Here is a 15,349-nt window from a genome sequence, read left to right as displayed (position 1 = left end):
AGCCTGAATGTGTTCCTTAATTTTTTAAAGAGTTACAAGGAACAAGATGTAAGATTTAGTTTCACCCTCATAGTCTTCATTTTGTTAGTCTAGATATTTTTCTCATATCATAATGTGTCTAAAGGACTTATTTCATCAACATATGTAATGTGTTCATTAGCAGTCGATTCTGAGATTTTGAAAGTTAGCATCAAACACAAAATTTGGTGGTGTACAAAATTTGAACATGCAATTTTGAACAATCGTGACACTTGAAATAGCAAAACAATGCCAACACAAAACCCCTAAAGAACATAATACTGATTTTGGCAACCTTTGTATATGCCAAGTGAATACAAACCTGTAGCCGCAACCATCAACACTCAATAGCCCAAGTACAAGGACTTGGAACCAATGTGATGGAGTATAATGACAAACAAAAACAAAAATATATAACTGAAAAAGAGAAAAGAAAGAGTATATGAGACAATAAACTTGTTTTTTTCTAGAAAAATTCAATGGAAACGACATTTCTTGGCAAAGATTATAGAATTTGAATTCTAGATTTTTTGGTTTGATTCGAGTTTAGTGCTAACACTGTATTTTTATCCATTTTTACTAAAGATTTCTTATCCTATTTCAAAGGTTTTAATTAGTTATAATTTTTTTATTTATGATTTTCCTATATTTGTAGTTTCAAGACTTTTTTCAGGATATTTAAGAAAAAACATTGCAAAATGGAAAAAAACCATATTTTCAGTTCAGAGTCAAACCGTCAGAATTTCAGTCTCAAATGAAAACTTTCTCACCGTCTGATCTAACTCAAATTTGGAGACATTCAAGAGGATCCAGCTGAATTTCTGTAGCGCTTTACTTGAAGACAATCCAATGGTTCAATCAAAAGATACGTGAAGATCAAAATATCTTGTCAACCAGCCTAACATTCAGCTGAGCCGCAGCAAACAGCCTTCTCGCCGCATCCCACACCTCTCACCCGTGGTGGACCATCATTCCACCAGTCCCGGAGGACTCTCACCCACAGTGTATCTTATCTCGGCCCTAAGGCGAAACATCAAGCCCATTTCACAATTTTCCTCAGAGAAAACCGTATGGACGACCTAGAAGACTTGAAGACCTATAAATACTTATCTTAGCAGCTCTATATCGGGTGTGTGCTCCTGTAATGAGTTTCTGAGCACCAAATTTTTATTTCTTAGGTTTAGGTTAGGGGGATAGAGATTCTTCCCTTGAACCCTAGTTTTATCTTTTTTTTTTATCTATCTATTTTAGTTTATGCATCTATCTATTATATTTTTCTTTTCTTGCATCATGTTACAGTAGTAAAGTAGTTAGATTTAAAGGATCCATCGAAGGGATCTATATGTTCAATTAGGATTGTTAATTTTCTTAGCCATATTCTAGATCTCATCTCTTCTAAGTTGTACCTAATGCATGAGGTTAGAGTCATGAACTAATCTCTGAACCTAAGATTAATCAGAGCCACAAGAGTGATGTATCTGATTGCCGTACATAGCTTTATAAGAACATAGTCGCTATAGGAGACGAAAGCTACCTACAGAGAAGATGTGAGCAAGAATGAATTCAGTTCTGTTAATGCATGATCTTACTCGCGGCCAGAGACGAAAGCTACTAGTCGAGTTTTAGTGATTAATTGATTAGGATGACGAGAATTGGCTAATCAAATTTATGTCTATTCTAGTTCCATGCAGATACTTAGAAATAGATAAAAATATACTACTTGTAGGCTAATTAGAAGATACATATATATCCATTAGAAGAGGGAGTCTGCGTCAATCCCCTATGAGCTTTAGAACCCTAGCATAAATCGAGCATACCCTAGATATCTTTACCAGCCCAATTCTTCTTTTATTTTTATGTCCATATCGATTTAGGTCTACGAGTTTTTCATTACTTTGTTTTTTCTTTTCTTTAAAACCAAAATCCTATAAAAACTCATTGAATTTATTAATCTGCTTACTAATTCGAATTTGAAGTTTTTATAGATTAGACAACTTCTTTGTGGATCGTAACCTTAAGTATTACACCGTACAACTATGCATTTAAATGAACTAGTGTTTATAAATTTAAAACTTCATTTGCGATCTCTAACCCAAGCAGCATCATTTAGCCCAATAAAATGGTTATTGGATTAATCTCAAAAAGTAAACCTGAGTTCCCTAACGGCTAACAAGAGATTTATGTTGTGAAATGGCTATTATCTGTGATTCGCTGCCACGTACCACCTAGGGCAGGACAACAATGATGTTTCTTTTACAGTTTGGTTAATTCAATTATTTAAGTGTACTTCTTAGTATAATTTTTTTTCTTCATTTCTAAATATTATTACTTGTGTTGATATGTAATATCAAGGGGTAAAACAGTATTTCTAATTAGAATCTTGATTTTCTTAATATAAAATGAGTTTAAAAAAATACCAACTGAATTAGTTCATGGGAAATTGACGAACGAACGAACGAAAGTTAGGAAGAATTTGGAACTAAAAGTTTAAAGACGTGAGCTCTCAATCCTGTAGTCTTTCCAAGTTTATATGGGTGTCTTGAATTATGCTCCCTCCTCTCTTTTGTAAGGCTCTAGTCAGTTTCATCAGAAATTTTCCTTTTCTCTTTAAAACTAGGATTTTTAGAAAGTTTTCTTCTTTCCAGATCAATAAAAAAAATTATATTTGCCAAAGGTTCTGCCGACCTTTCTTGTCGGACTTACGTAGGCCTAGGGGCCAGAAGCTCTTATCGGATTTGGTTTTCTTGGTACAAACCATCGTAAATTAGAATCAATTGGATCAATCTTGGTTTATATCAGATTAATTTAGAGATATGGTTTTTTAACTCCAACAACTTGTTATGAACTAATTATCTTGTTTTTAATTTTCAATATAGTTTTCTAAAATCATTTCTACAGTCTATTTTTAATGCTATATATTTTTTTTTACATTTTTTATTTCTTTAATAGTTTTAAAATGGTTAGGAAAGCTATATTTTAGAAAATAAACTATGTGTGAGAGTGCTATTATTATCTATTGAAAAAAGCTGATTTCCTTTTTTCACAATTTTTTTTTAAAAATATTCTATAAAACATTTATTTTAATAGTATCTCAGCAAAAACAAACAAATTCGTCATAGTTAGTATTTATATGATATAAAAAAACATGACATCTTATTATATAACATTCAGCTGTCAATGGAAAAACTTTACCGAGATGTTAAAGAGAATTTTTTAACATGGACGCGATATATAGGATTTTAAAAATGATTGTGACATTTATCACGGTTAATTAAGATTTTGACATGTGTTAATATAATAATATAAACTTTTTATTTTTAGTTTTTACTTAAAAAAATAAAATATAAATATAATTATTAAATGAAAATAGAAAAATAAAATAAGTAAAAAAACAAAAACTGTCATGAAAATTATGTTTTTTGGAACCTTAACAGTTATTTAAAGAGATTTTATCCGATTTATGAATAATATGAATCAGTATAATTTCCAATTTCTTAATTGTGAATCATCAAACATAGACTGTAAATAATTTAATAAAATTTTAATTTAGATTTTACTTATACAAATTATAATTATGCAGATAATTAATTTTAAAATTTAAAATTTTATTATTTTTCTGCGTATTATGCGGAATCTAATATAGTATTGATATAATATATAACTGCTCGATTAATATGATATATGAACCACAATTTGATAGTTTGTTTTAGGCTCTTATGCCTACACCTTCAAGATAAATCATTTGCTCTTTAGAAACCGGCTATGAGAGAATTACGAAAAATACCAGCAATAACCACTTATTTAAAGACATCATCAACCCACCTCTATTGTAGAGGTAAAAATAGAGTTTATGTTCCAATTCACCTTTATTTTCACCTTTAAAATAGAGATTGCTATTTTTTCCTTCAAATATAGAGAGATTTATTTTTTTTTCCCTCTATAATAGAGTTGAACTTCTTTATTTGTAAAGTACTCTTTTAACTTTTAAATTTTTCTATTTATGCATAAATATAAATTTTTATATATTTAATTGAATATAAATGTGATAATTTTGGTTATAGTTTTGAAACAAATTTAAAACATATTATATAATTAAATATAAAAGTTCTCATTTGCAAATTAAACTACAAAAAAGGAATTACAAATTATAAATACATAAAAATAAACAATTATTTGTGGGAAAAACACATCAGTAGGAAAAAATACATTAGTGGTGAAGATTAAACTATTATGTTTTTTATTATGATGTAATGTAATATTTTCTTTGATTTATGAATTTTTACTTCTAGTATTATTATAATTTGTAGAAACTTTTGTAAAAAGTAAAATAAGTAGGCTAAATTTATAATTTTTATTAATCAAAGATTAGTATTACTATAATTTATGGAAACTTTTATAAAAAATAAAATAAATTAATTCATAAATATTATTTATCAAAAAGTTAGTATTATTATAATTTATGTGAATTTTTGTAAAAAAAAGAAATAAATGGAGTCAATTCATAAATTTTATTAATGAAGGGTGTTAAAAATAAATAACAAAAAGAATATACTGAGAATATTCTTTTTAGAGAAGAAAAAAGAGGTAGACATTGGAGACAAATGCACCTCTATTTTAGAATTCCTCTATTTTAGAGAAAAAAATAGATGTATGGATTGGAGATGGTCTAAACACCTAGGCTAGTCTCACGAGTTTTGAAACTTTTTTAAACAACATAACATAAAAAAGAGATTCGAACCCATGACCTTACAGATAAAAGACAATCAAAATTTTTACTAGATTCTTTGTTCTTTACAGTCATCAATCTGATTACTACATTCTACATTCCAAAAACAAACAATAAAATGAAATTTATTAATACAAAAGATCTATATATTAAAGGAGTGTCTTTCCTTAAAACCTAACACAAATGAACACAAACTTAACACAAACAATTTCCGTTGATATCTCCATCGCGCCTTCTGTCACCTTCAACACAAAATCGCCGTGGCAAAAATATTTCGTTCAGGTCAGTTTGGTGAATTACCAGAACTAGAATATAACTGAGAGATGTTGAGAGATGAGAAAAGTTTCGTTGCTGCTGGTTTTATAGTTGTGCTTTGCGTCCCACACACATTGACATTTGAATTAGAGTAAACACATGCCTTATGATATAATATTCAGTCTATCTCAACAAAGAATAAAGCCCAATAAGTATTTAATACTTTATTTTGCAAATACTTTCTTGTAGATGTACAGATAGTAGAAAAGTTTTGTCTCTCTTTACTAAATTGCATTAATGAAAAGATTTCGAGGAAGACAAACGAAATGGTGCCATTTGCTGATTTGGAGGATACTGTCATCGAAGCCATAGCCAAAGATTACTGTTCCTCCTGCGTATACACCTAAGTGCAGACAGAGAGAGAACTCGAAGAAAACAAACAAAATTCAAACTAAAAACTGAACCCAACTTCTAATGAGGATGAGTTCTGTCATATATTTGTTACCTCAAATAGTATATGTGTCATTCGAGCCCCAATATTCCCGATTCTGTAGTCTTTTAAATCAGAATATCATATCAAACCAGGAAGGGGTGCCAAAATGTATAACATCATAAGTCGTCGAGAGATACAATGAAAAGTGTAAAAGTTAATACAGTTTTACCTCAACGCTTTTGACCTCTTAACAAATAACCGATGATGTTTCAAACTCTTAGAATAGCTGTGAACCGGGTAGAAAGACAATTTTTTATCCATGAATTTTTTTAAAAAAAGAAAACACACATTGCTCATGAAACTAAGGGGATTGTCACAATTTCTACCTCATGAGTGTTTGCAAAGTTCCTGGGGCTCCACAGAGACAACACGTTTTCATCTCAAACTAGTACTGTCGAATGGGGCTTCTCGATACTCTTCTGTGACCAGACCTTCCATGAGGAGACCGTGACCTGCTTCGATCATGACGACCTTCTCTCCCACTCCTTGATCTCCTGTCATAAGACTTTCTATGATCTCTACCACGGTCTCTGTGTCTGTCACCATCTCTGTCTCGATCCCTATCACGATATCTTTCTCTATCACTAGAACCACTCCTCTTAACCTCGCTTTCCTTCTCCCTAGGTTTCCTCTTATCGTCTGCTTCTTTTCCTCTGACTTGCTTTTCTTCTTCCGTTCCTTTATCTTTAGCAGCCTACAATCGAAAAACAAGCATCGGTAAACCCCATCTTCCCGTGGAATAACAAACTATATGAAGCAAGATTTAAAATGTTCGTTCAGGGACTTACTTTTTGTTCAGCAAGAAAATCACGGACCATGCCATAGCCAACATGCTGCTTCCCAGTGACATGAGACTGAGTCCTTTCTACAGCATCATTAGCCACAAGGAATGAACCACAAACCTCACACAGTGCCATCTTTTTCTCCTGTGCCATCGCTAATACCTTGTCATTTGGTCGTTGTAGCAACACTGTCTTCTCGGTATTAAGCACTTCAACCTACCAGAGTTGCCAAAAGATAAGGGCTCAATGCACAAGATTTATGAACATAGTAAAGGTGTGACTTCACAAGATAAGCGCTCATTATGATTGTCACAACTTGGAAACTCCTTTTTTTTAGCTTCGGTGAAACTCAACAGCATGGTCAATGGTTTAAAGAAAAGTACCTTCCTCATTAGCGCTTCAGCTTCATCGACTTTGCCTTCTTCACCAAGTGCTTCCACTTGTTCCAGAAGGTTCTTAACTTTTTCCTCCAGAACAGACAACTGTTCAGCCTTTTCTGTAGATAGAGAAGGTGGTGGAGGAGGTTCAATATCTTGCGCAAGGCGTTCTCGTCCACGCCTTACCTTCCTGTCAAGATCATTCACCTGTAACCAATTCCAAATCTTAGCGTAGAGGATAAAAATCGAGACTAACCAAAAAAAGGTAACAGGAATGGCAAGCATTACGCACCAGCTTCTCGCAAAACTGAACAAGCTCAGCCTCGAATTTAGGAACATATGAATCATGCCTCGGAGAATTCTCGAAGCTGAGATTAAGCAAAAGCCAAAAACACCAAAATTTAGACTTAATGAGATTATTTGAGTGAAAAGGCACTCTCTTAAGTAGGCTTCATATTAAGACGAACTTAAACATTAGAACCAACAAAACGAAAGAACTATCTAACTAGAATCAATGGGTTTTTCGAGAAATTGCTTATTCAAATAAGGCATAACTATCTCACAGGAACCGATTCAGATTCATAAAATGTAACGTTTCCGGATTTCTGAAAACCAAATAAACATAATGGAGATTCAAATCAAGCTCTCACCTCTCTTTAAGCTTTGGATCATGAATTCTCGAGCATGCTCCTGAAAATAGGAACACCACGAACCCAAAAAATAGAACTAAGATCATAGAAAAAAAATAGAAAAAAGGCTAAGGCAAAGCAGGAGTTTGAAATAGTGACTAACCAAGATCGCTTTTGGTGTTGACGAAGAGGTCATGAGGACAAAATCGAACCATATAGAATGCACAGACCTCTCTATCGTCCCACTTAATCTCCTTAAAACCTCTTCTCTCTTCATCGGTCAAATTACGAGCTGCAAAAATCGAGAGATTAAACAAAAATTCAACCAAAATATTCACATTAAAACAAAAACAAAGCTTCAATTTCGAGCTGAAAATTAGATTGCTCTTCGAAAACTCACCTGCACCCATAAGTTCGTCCAAAAGAGCTCGTTGAGCATCCATGGTGAGCGACGAAAGTTATCGAGCAGAATAGAGAGAAAAAACAAGAAATTGCAGAGTCAAATTCTGGAGATGACGAACAAAAAGTGAGGAAGGAGTGATGATTAGGGTTTCGTTCGCCAACGAAATCGGCGAAGGCCGTCGTCTATTGATGATAAACTGTATTGGCTAAGTCCATATAATCATGTCCACCTAGGCAACAAAAAAACCAAGATTAATTACACGATCGTATTCTAATTAGAAATGATGATATACCATTTAAACCAGACTATTAACGATTTTATTGAATTACGGTCTGTGTCTAATTTTTCCATCTCGGTCCATACCGTTTCGAATCGAGAACGAGAAGGCTGTTCAATCCGGATATAAGTTCGGTTTTTTTTTTCTAGTTTTTTGGTTTACAAGAACCGGTTGCCTAAAAAGTTCATCTATATACAATACTCAGAAAACACAATTTTTAAGATTAATGGAAGCTAAAGAAATATAAAATATGGTACAAATAAAATAGATAGTTGTGGAGTAGACATCTGAGAATTTGAGGGCTAGAAACAATTTAAGAATAAATATTTTTTTTTGTGATTTGAGAGCTGAAAAATTCGTAAATAACCAAGAAAATTTTTTGGGGTTGTATGCGGATGTTTCATCACGCTCTCCCAGATCCAGCCTTGGGAGTAGATAGCATGTTGTAAATTTGTTGGTAGAAATGGAATTATTCATCGTGTTGGTACAAATGGATCTATTCATCGTGATTGTAAATTGTTGTGGAACGGACTGTCTTTTGTAGAATTGTCTTGTTCAGCATAAAACAAACAAAAAAAAAAAGAACATTTCATTTGTTCGATATTTTTTTTTAGTTTAACTTATGGACCTAGCTCGACTATAACTAAACGGTTTCTAGTCTACTAGTGAGAATTTTGTTTTTAAAACTTGAATTTGACTCGTGTGAAACTTGTCTTTATATATAACGCATCAAAAGTTTTTCACAATGAGTTGTATAATAAGATATGACAATGGCCGAACCAATTTGTTAGCATACTCTCGTAGACACCATAAGTACGTTTGAGTTTGGACCACCAAAATCGAAAAGACTTTAATCGAAACTGATACGACGCATCTTACAGACAAGATTAGCCGTAGGGAAATCAAGTTCACTACCAGCTTCTGATTTCATCACATCTTTGAGCTCATCTCTTGGTGTAGCCAAACACGTCTGAAAAGTTGCAAGAACAGGCGGGATAGGCATAGACAAAGCCGAAAGCACATTGCTCAAATACTCTATATCTACAGAGAGTTGTTGTGCTCCTCGGTCTGATATGTATTGGATTCCTCTTAGTTGGTCCACGTACAGAGCCGTAGCGCCTTCTGCTACCTGTTTTATATTTTGTTTCAATGGTTAACAGTCTTGTCTTGGTCTATAGGTTGACACTATAAAAGCTATAAATAGAATTTTACCTTGAACATCCACTCGGTTGCGAAAAACTGAGCATCTTCGTTGTTTGAATCGCCATTGCTTGAGATTCCTTCAGCTAGAGGCTCAAGCTGCTGAGGCAAAGTAAGGAGATATTCTCCAACGCTTGTGACATAAGACTGAGGGTAAGAGCTAAAGTTTGGTAGAGGAAAAGCGGTTTGTTCCTCGACTGATGACCAGATTGGTAGGCGAGATACGTCACCAAGGCGTTGCCTGACTTTTGATATGAGGATGTCATAGACAAGTTCGTTGACTGTATCAGCAAATGCAGCGACTCTCTGAGATGCCAAAGGAAGTGCATGGAACCGTGGATCTTTGGACTGCAACAAAAACAAATGAAAGAAAGAACGATATAGATGGTTATTGCATAGTAAAAATTCAGAATCTTTGTGGTTTTTTTTTTCAGTACCTGCTCCAACAGGTTTAGGAGTTTATGAGCCTTCTCTGGAGCATCAACCAACCGAATAGCTGCAACATCCAGGGATGCTCGTCCAGCCATAGACAAATCTCCAGCTGTTTGTTCGCTTTTCAAATGTAACAGGTTCTGATCCAAATTTGTGCCAAATAATGAGATAGACAAGCTGGAGTTCAGTCTAGCTAGAGTAGCTCTCAAAGAAGCTTCAAATACAGAAGACCTGCTCGTTAGACAGTCAGCAACAGTAAGTATTTGCAAAGCTCCCTGGACAATGGACCATTCCTCATTTGAAGTCAAGTCCATCTTGCGAGAGCTCTCCCTTTTCTCTGCACTTCCCTCTTTCTTGGAACTAACTCCATCACCTGTACCATCTACTCCAAACACAACTCTCAAAGATTTGAGTGTTTCCTGAAGCATAGAGATATACTGCAACATTATGTCGTCTAGTGCAAGTATCAGCTCGTCTGCCTCTGAGCCGCCAGTGAAGCCGATACACCTCTCAACCGCAGCTTCAAGAAGAACAACAACTTGGGGAATAGACTCTTCCATTCTACGCACTGTTTCGCTGAGTTCAATTCCTTGAGCTCCAACACCACGTGTAACGGCTCCTCTCAGATCCACCACTGCGATCTCGGAGGATAAAATAGCGCGTTCCATCTTCCCATACCTAAAGCATTATCAATTTTAATGTCACAAGCAGCCTTGAAAAACCATCGAAGAATGAGACAATCCATAAATGCTATAAATGGACAAAGGACATGCGGACCAGAGAACTACAGAACATGAAAACTTACTTTTGCTTGAAGGATTCAAAGGGTGAGTACACGGCCTTCAGTGTATCTATCAAGACCCTAAGTTCCGATTCAGCAAACAGGTGCTGAATATTTCTTGCAAAGGACCCAGTTACGTTGTGCAGGTCAATCAGGGCCTCAAGATGCTTGGTCTGCATATCGATACCCTTGGGCAAGTCTTCGGATAATAGATCCATCACACCTTTTCAATAAATATATCAGAAGTGTCAGCACTCTCCTCAATATAATAGATGTGAGACAAACAAAAATAATCCTTTAATTGTTTGGAAAATTTGCAATCAATACATGAAGGTTACAAATAAATTGTATTTTACGAAAAGTTCATACTTTCTTCAAGCCTCTCTTGCAAATAGACAAATTCATGACACGGGCTACCATTCACGTAAATAACAAACCAAACAAGAACAACCCTAAACAATAGCTCATGTAAAGGCAGACGAAACTAATATTTTAGAACTATCTAGCAAAGCATGAGGACAGTGGAGTAGAACCAACAAGGAAGCAACGCAATCCAGATCTAGCTTGGTAAAAGGATTGGTCTAAGAAGTAAATCTGTAATCAAAATGCAGTGACATCGTATCCAACCTTTAGCGAGTGTTTTTGTTTCAGGAACAGCATCTCCTGTTGCAAGGTTAAGACGAGAAACAAAACTAGCCCCCAGTACTCCCATGGTTTCAACCAACAGCTTTGGGACGAGAGTCATGTAGTCATCAGGAAAGGCAACCATACACCTGAACAATCATGAAAGCAAAATCCAACGATTGGTTATAAAGGTCTCACATACAATTACAGGAAGGGCCTATATTTAGTTACTGTATATGGAATCACAATACCATTTCCACTCCTGCTCAAGATAGAGAAGCAACTCGTCGTAAAAGCCTGGCAGCCAACTGGCAAATGATGTCAATTGAAACTCATCGCCGCTAGACAACCTCTGGCTTTCACTTCTCTCACTGGCAAGCTTGTTGGCCCTTTGTTTCGTGTCAAAATCCCCCCAGAGTTGTTTTATTGGCTTTAGACGGACTTTTGAATATTGCAACTCCAGAGACTTGAATCTCCCAATCCGGATGAGAATTCCTCGCAAATCTTGAGCAACATCAACCTGCCAAGTTTTGGGGAAAGGCTTTTCAGTCCAATAATACCAACAAAGACAACAACCTAAAATTACTTGTGTTCTCTATATAAACGGATTCACAACCTTGTGATATGTTAATGCATCAGTAAGACGTGGCTGCACCATTGCCTCCAGCCTATCCTCCAACACTTCTAGTTGCTTCCTAACATTAGCAAACTCTGCAACCTGTTGACCAAAATTGGAGTTAAAGTGAGTGACGACACAAGACTTAAAACCGTTACACTGCTCAAGTTAATATTTAGTAATACCTCTCCAACAGCGGACAAGCAATTTCTCATGCTGGCAAGAGTCTCTGCAGCACGAGGAAGATCACCGCTAGCAAAAACATCCTCAACCGTCGAGCTTAACTGAGTTAACCCAGCAGCATCCTGTCCACATTACAAGAAAGAAGAGAATCAATTAGCGGATCGAACCAAGTGTCTACATGACGGATTCGGAAAATTACTATGCATACTGACCTGCAGTGTTTTGTAAGCAGCCTCCATTCTCTGTTTGACAGTGTCCACTCTAGCAAGTGTAGCTATACAATCTGCTGAAGAACCCTCTGCCTGTAAATACCAATTTTCATATTACCAAACAAAAAATAGTAGCAAAGTTTAAAGAACACCTAAATCAGCTAGATTGACCAAATGGAAAGAACTATAATCACTGAAAATACACAGAATTATGGTTGAATCAGATTAGTATAATATGTTCCTCTTTCGTGAAGCTAAGGAGATCCAAGCAGAAGCTCAGATTCGGAATCCAAAACAAAAGGAGAATAAGTGCAGATTACAGAATCCAAAGAAGCAGAACAATGCGTACCTTCTTGAGTTTCTGAAGGATTCCGGCAACAGAACCACGCAGAGACACCGCATCATCACGGAGGCGCAAGACGTCGCGAGTGGCGCGAGGGACACGGAGGAGAGCGCCTCCGCTCTGCTCCTCGAGAGACGCTCCGATCTCCTCGGAGGCAATCTGGAGCTTCATTTCCAGATCCACGAGGTGTTTCTCGAGCGAGTCCTGCGGGTGACGCGCTTGGCACGACGAGTTAACCCACCGCTTAGCATCGAACTTCTCATCTGAGAACGGACCCAGATCCAGCATCATCCTCCGAATCCCACCGGGATCGACTACGTTCTTCCCTCAGTCTCTCTTCCAACTTCGAATTCGATGATGTTGAAGAGAAGAAGAATCCTCTGATGAATCTCTGTTTTGGCAGTGGAATCGAAGAATGAAACTGAACCAAATCAATCTAAACCAACATAAAATTCGGTTTTCAAATCGGTACACATCTTCAATCTACACAAAACCGAACCGAAGAGAAACCTTAGTTCACTAATCTTGGCCCAAAAGTTATTGGCGGTATAGAGAAGTATAAAACAGAATTTTTTTCCTTACTTTTCGAACAATAGAACCTTTATGAATTTTTTAACTTGCAGATTAATAATTACACTAAATTATTAAATTTTTTGATCTTGAATTGAATCAGTATAAAAATCCATCAAATTCAATAAAATAATAAAATAATAAAATAATAAATTTTTTAAATCTTTATGTAAATATATGGTCTCAGTATAAACATAAATTAATAATTTTAAAATTTTCTGTATATAGATAAGATATAATATAATAAAATATAATTATTTTTTTTATTTTTATTTAAATTTAAAATTTTATTAAAAATCATCTCTTTACTTATTTACATCAATAACTTTTAATGTTAATTTTTTTTATCTCCATTCAAAATTTGTAAAAAATGTTAGATCTGATAAATATTTTTTTTACGCGTAAATTTTTTGAAATATATTATAATATTGTCTTCAATTATAACACCAACATTAAGGATAATAGCCATATTTTTTTATAAATTTTGTATTAATGAACATTTATATTCTTATATAGATAATTCAATCCACAGTTAACAAATAGAAATAATTATTCTATTAGAATTGCTATGAGTAGTTATTATAATTTTCAATTTATGCATATCATTTTATAAGCATATGAATTTTAATTCTTAAATATAACATCATTTGAAAGAAAATTTTAGAAAAAATAGGCGAAAAATAACTTTTTTCAATAGACTATTAATTAATTAATATCACGATAAATTAATAAAATAGTGTGGTCCTCATATTATTAATTTATAGAAATTTTACTGTACGTAAGTATTTTTTTTTATATAAGTACTATCTGGTTAGCCTTGATAAGAATGCATTAAGGTTGTAATATCCCAAGCCAAGCCCATTTAGAGGTTCAGTAAACTCAGATCTAGCAAGCTCAGGTTCACTCCAACAATCCTAATATAAATAGGGAGTTAAATGAGAATGAGCTTTATTTATTATATTAAAACAGAATTACATTTAGTACTTGCTTCCAAACACTCCTAATTTTTTTTAAGTGTTTAAAATAATTTTAATAATTATTTATATTTAATTTCGAAAATTAGTTATTAATTTAAATATTTTTAGAGTTCCTTAAATATAGGTAATTTATATTTAATTTGATTTGATTAAAAATAATAAATCAGATATTAATTTAGATTTGATTTAAAGATTCTAATTTAAATAATTTCTATACTATTAAACATTTTTATCAAAAATATCTAGAATTTTTGAAAAAAAAAATTCACATATGAAAAATAATGGTCATATTTGAAATAGAAAATATTTATAATGATGTAAATGATATGATGTTTATGTTGTTTATATAATATATTTACGATTATGATTTATTTACAAATTAATGATAAAATCATAGGTAAAATTCAAATGTATAATTTAAATATTAAAAATATATTTTTTAAAATTTATAGAACTAAAAATATATATAAAAACCGGGTTAAAAATATTTTGGTAACTAATATCACTAATTTTGAATTATACATGTATATCGAAAATATATTTTTCATACAAAATCAAAACATAAAAAAATTAAAAATTATTGCATACACTATAATGTGGTTTGAAAAACCAGTTATACACTCCCTTCGTTGATTAAATTTTAGAAAACTATAATGCTAAATAATACTGTTAATACATCTCAAATTTTTAACAAATATTTATATTATACGGTAATATGAACGGAAAAATTAGAATTATGTTTTTATAATAGTTCATTTTGAATTAATATTAGCGGACGGGTTAAAATTATATTTTTATAATCATAGTTAATTTTAATACTATAAAAATATATCTAAACACAAAAATCAATATTTTTGCTTATTAAAAAATATATTTATAAAAATAATTATATCTAAACTCAAAAACACAAATTATATTACAAAATTCGTTAAACAATTAAAAATATTCCCGTGCGGATGCACGGGGTTAGAATCTAGTTTTCATTTTAAAAACCTTAGACACCAAAGAAAAAAAAAAGAGAAGAGGAGGAGCCGTCGCCAACCAATTTTACTGCCGCCGACCAATTTTACTGATGCCGACCTAGCTTTGCCGCCGCCACTTGCCGAGAAGAAGGAGTGTTCGCCAGTCCCCACCTTCCCAGAAACTCCTTGATTTTCTTGCCACCAGCTTTCCATAACTCATATCTGCATTTTGGCTAAAGTGATGATTAGATATAGGGTTTCTTCTTATTCATGTCTTCTTCTGGTGTGTTAAGACTAGATATGAGGAGACTAAGACGTTTCCATGTGCATTTAGATAGATTCATATATATATATATATATATATATATATATATTATATAATTACTAAGGATCAGGATCTCATTAGAGGAAGAACCAGCATATTTTGATTGATCACCCTGATGTATGGTTAGTGTTTGGTAGAAGTAGTTAGATCAGGTTTTTCGCCTCGGT

The 15,349-nt window shown here is 33.5% G+C and overlaps 2 protein-coding genes across 5 annotated transcripts; both read right to left on the bottom strand.

Annotated features, from left to right (window-relative positions):
* Positions 1–5,251: 5,251 nt before the first annotated feature.
* LOC18018320 (luc7-like protein 3) lies at positions 5,252–7,910 on the bottom strand. 4 transcript variants are annotated; one of them, XR_002899663.1, is made up of 10 exons: positions 7,681–7,910; positions 7,444–7,572; positions 7,302–7,341; positions 6,944–7,019; positions 6,658–6,858; positions 6,281–6,490; positions 5,819–6,186; positions 5,662–5,718; positions 5,505–5,554; positions 5,255–5,424 (listed from the first exon to the last, which is right to left on the bottom strand). XR_002899663.1 is itself a non-coding variant. In XM_006401918.2 (7 exons), exons 1-7 carry the CDS (start codon positions 7,721–7,723, stop codon positions 5,878–5,880), a joined length of 1,008 nt encoding a protein of 335 aa, XP_006401981.1. In that variant the 5' UTR covers positions 7,724–7,910; the 3' UTR covers positions 5,639–5,877. The 4 variants fall into 4 exon arrangements, 1 of the variants encoding a protein (XP_006401981.1); XR_002899662.1 differs by having other exon boundaries at positions 5,252–5,554; XR_002899661.1 differs by lacking the exons at positions 5,255–5,424; positions 5,505–5,554 and having other exon boundaries at positions 5,556–5,718.
* A 748-nt stretch (positions 7,911–8,658) lies between these two features.
* LOC18018319 (conserved oligomeric Golgi complex subunit 7) lies at positions 8,659–12,736 on the bottom strand. Its single transcript, XM_006401917.2, has 10 exons — positions 12,355–12,736; positions 12,009–12,098; positions 11,799–11,918; positions 11,614–11,715; positions 11,249–11,517; positions 11,001–11,146; positions 10,398–10,596; positions 9,598–10,270; positions 9,173–9,508; positions 8,659–9,089 (listed from the first exon to the last, which is right to left on the bottom strand). The coding sequence occupies exons 1-10, from the start codon at positions 12,637–12,639 to the stop codon at positions 8,811–8,813; spliced, it is 2,499 nt and encodes an 832-aa protein (XP_006401980.1). The 5' UTR covers positions 12,640–12,736; the 3' UTR covers positions 8,659–8,810.
* Positions 12,737–15,349: the final 2,613 nt, after the last annotated feature.

The sequence above is a fragment of the Eutrema salsugineum genome, unplaced genomic scaffold (assembly GCF_000478725.1).
Source record: "Eutrema salsugineum unplaced genomic scaffold, Eutsalg1_0 scaffold_2, whole genome shotgun sequence".
Lineage (NCBI taxonomy): Eukaryota > Viridiplantae > Streptophyta > Magnoliopsida > Brassicales > Brassicaceae > Eutrema > Eutrema salsugineum.
Note: the sequence above shows the minus strand (reverse complement) of the source record. Positions and strands in the feature narration are given on the sequence as shown.

Bases quoted from the DNA above. Each gene is read 5' to 3' on its own strand.
- LOC18018320 (XM_006401918.2), bottom strand. From the start codon at position 7,723: ATGGATGCTCAACGAGCTCTTTTGGACGAACTTATGGGTGCAG. The intron at 6,859-6,943 runs GTGCGTAATGCT...AATTGGTTACAG, and splicing joins TTCAGTTTTGCGAGAAGCTG to GTGAATGATCTTGACAGGAA. The intron at 6,187-6,280 runs GTAAGTCCCTGA...TTTCGATTGTAG, and splicing joins ATTTTCTTGCTGAACAAAAA to GCTGCTAAAGATAAAGGAAC.
- LOC18018319 (XM_006401917.2), bottom strand. From the start codon at position 12,639: ATGATGCTGGATCTGGGTCCGTTCTCAGATGAGAAGTTCGATGCTAAG. The intron at 11,919-12,008 runs GTCAGTATGCAT...TAATGTGGACAG, and splicing joins CTGCTTACAAAACACTGCAG to GATGCTGCTGGGTTAACTCA. The intron at 9,509-9,597 runs GTACTGAAAAAA...TTTTTGTTGCAG, and splicing joins TCCTAAACCTGTTGGAGCAG to TCCAAAGATCCACGGTTCCA.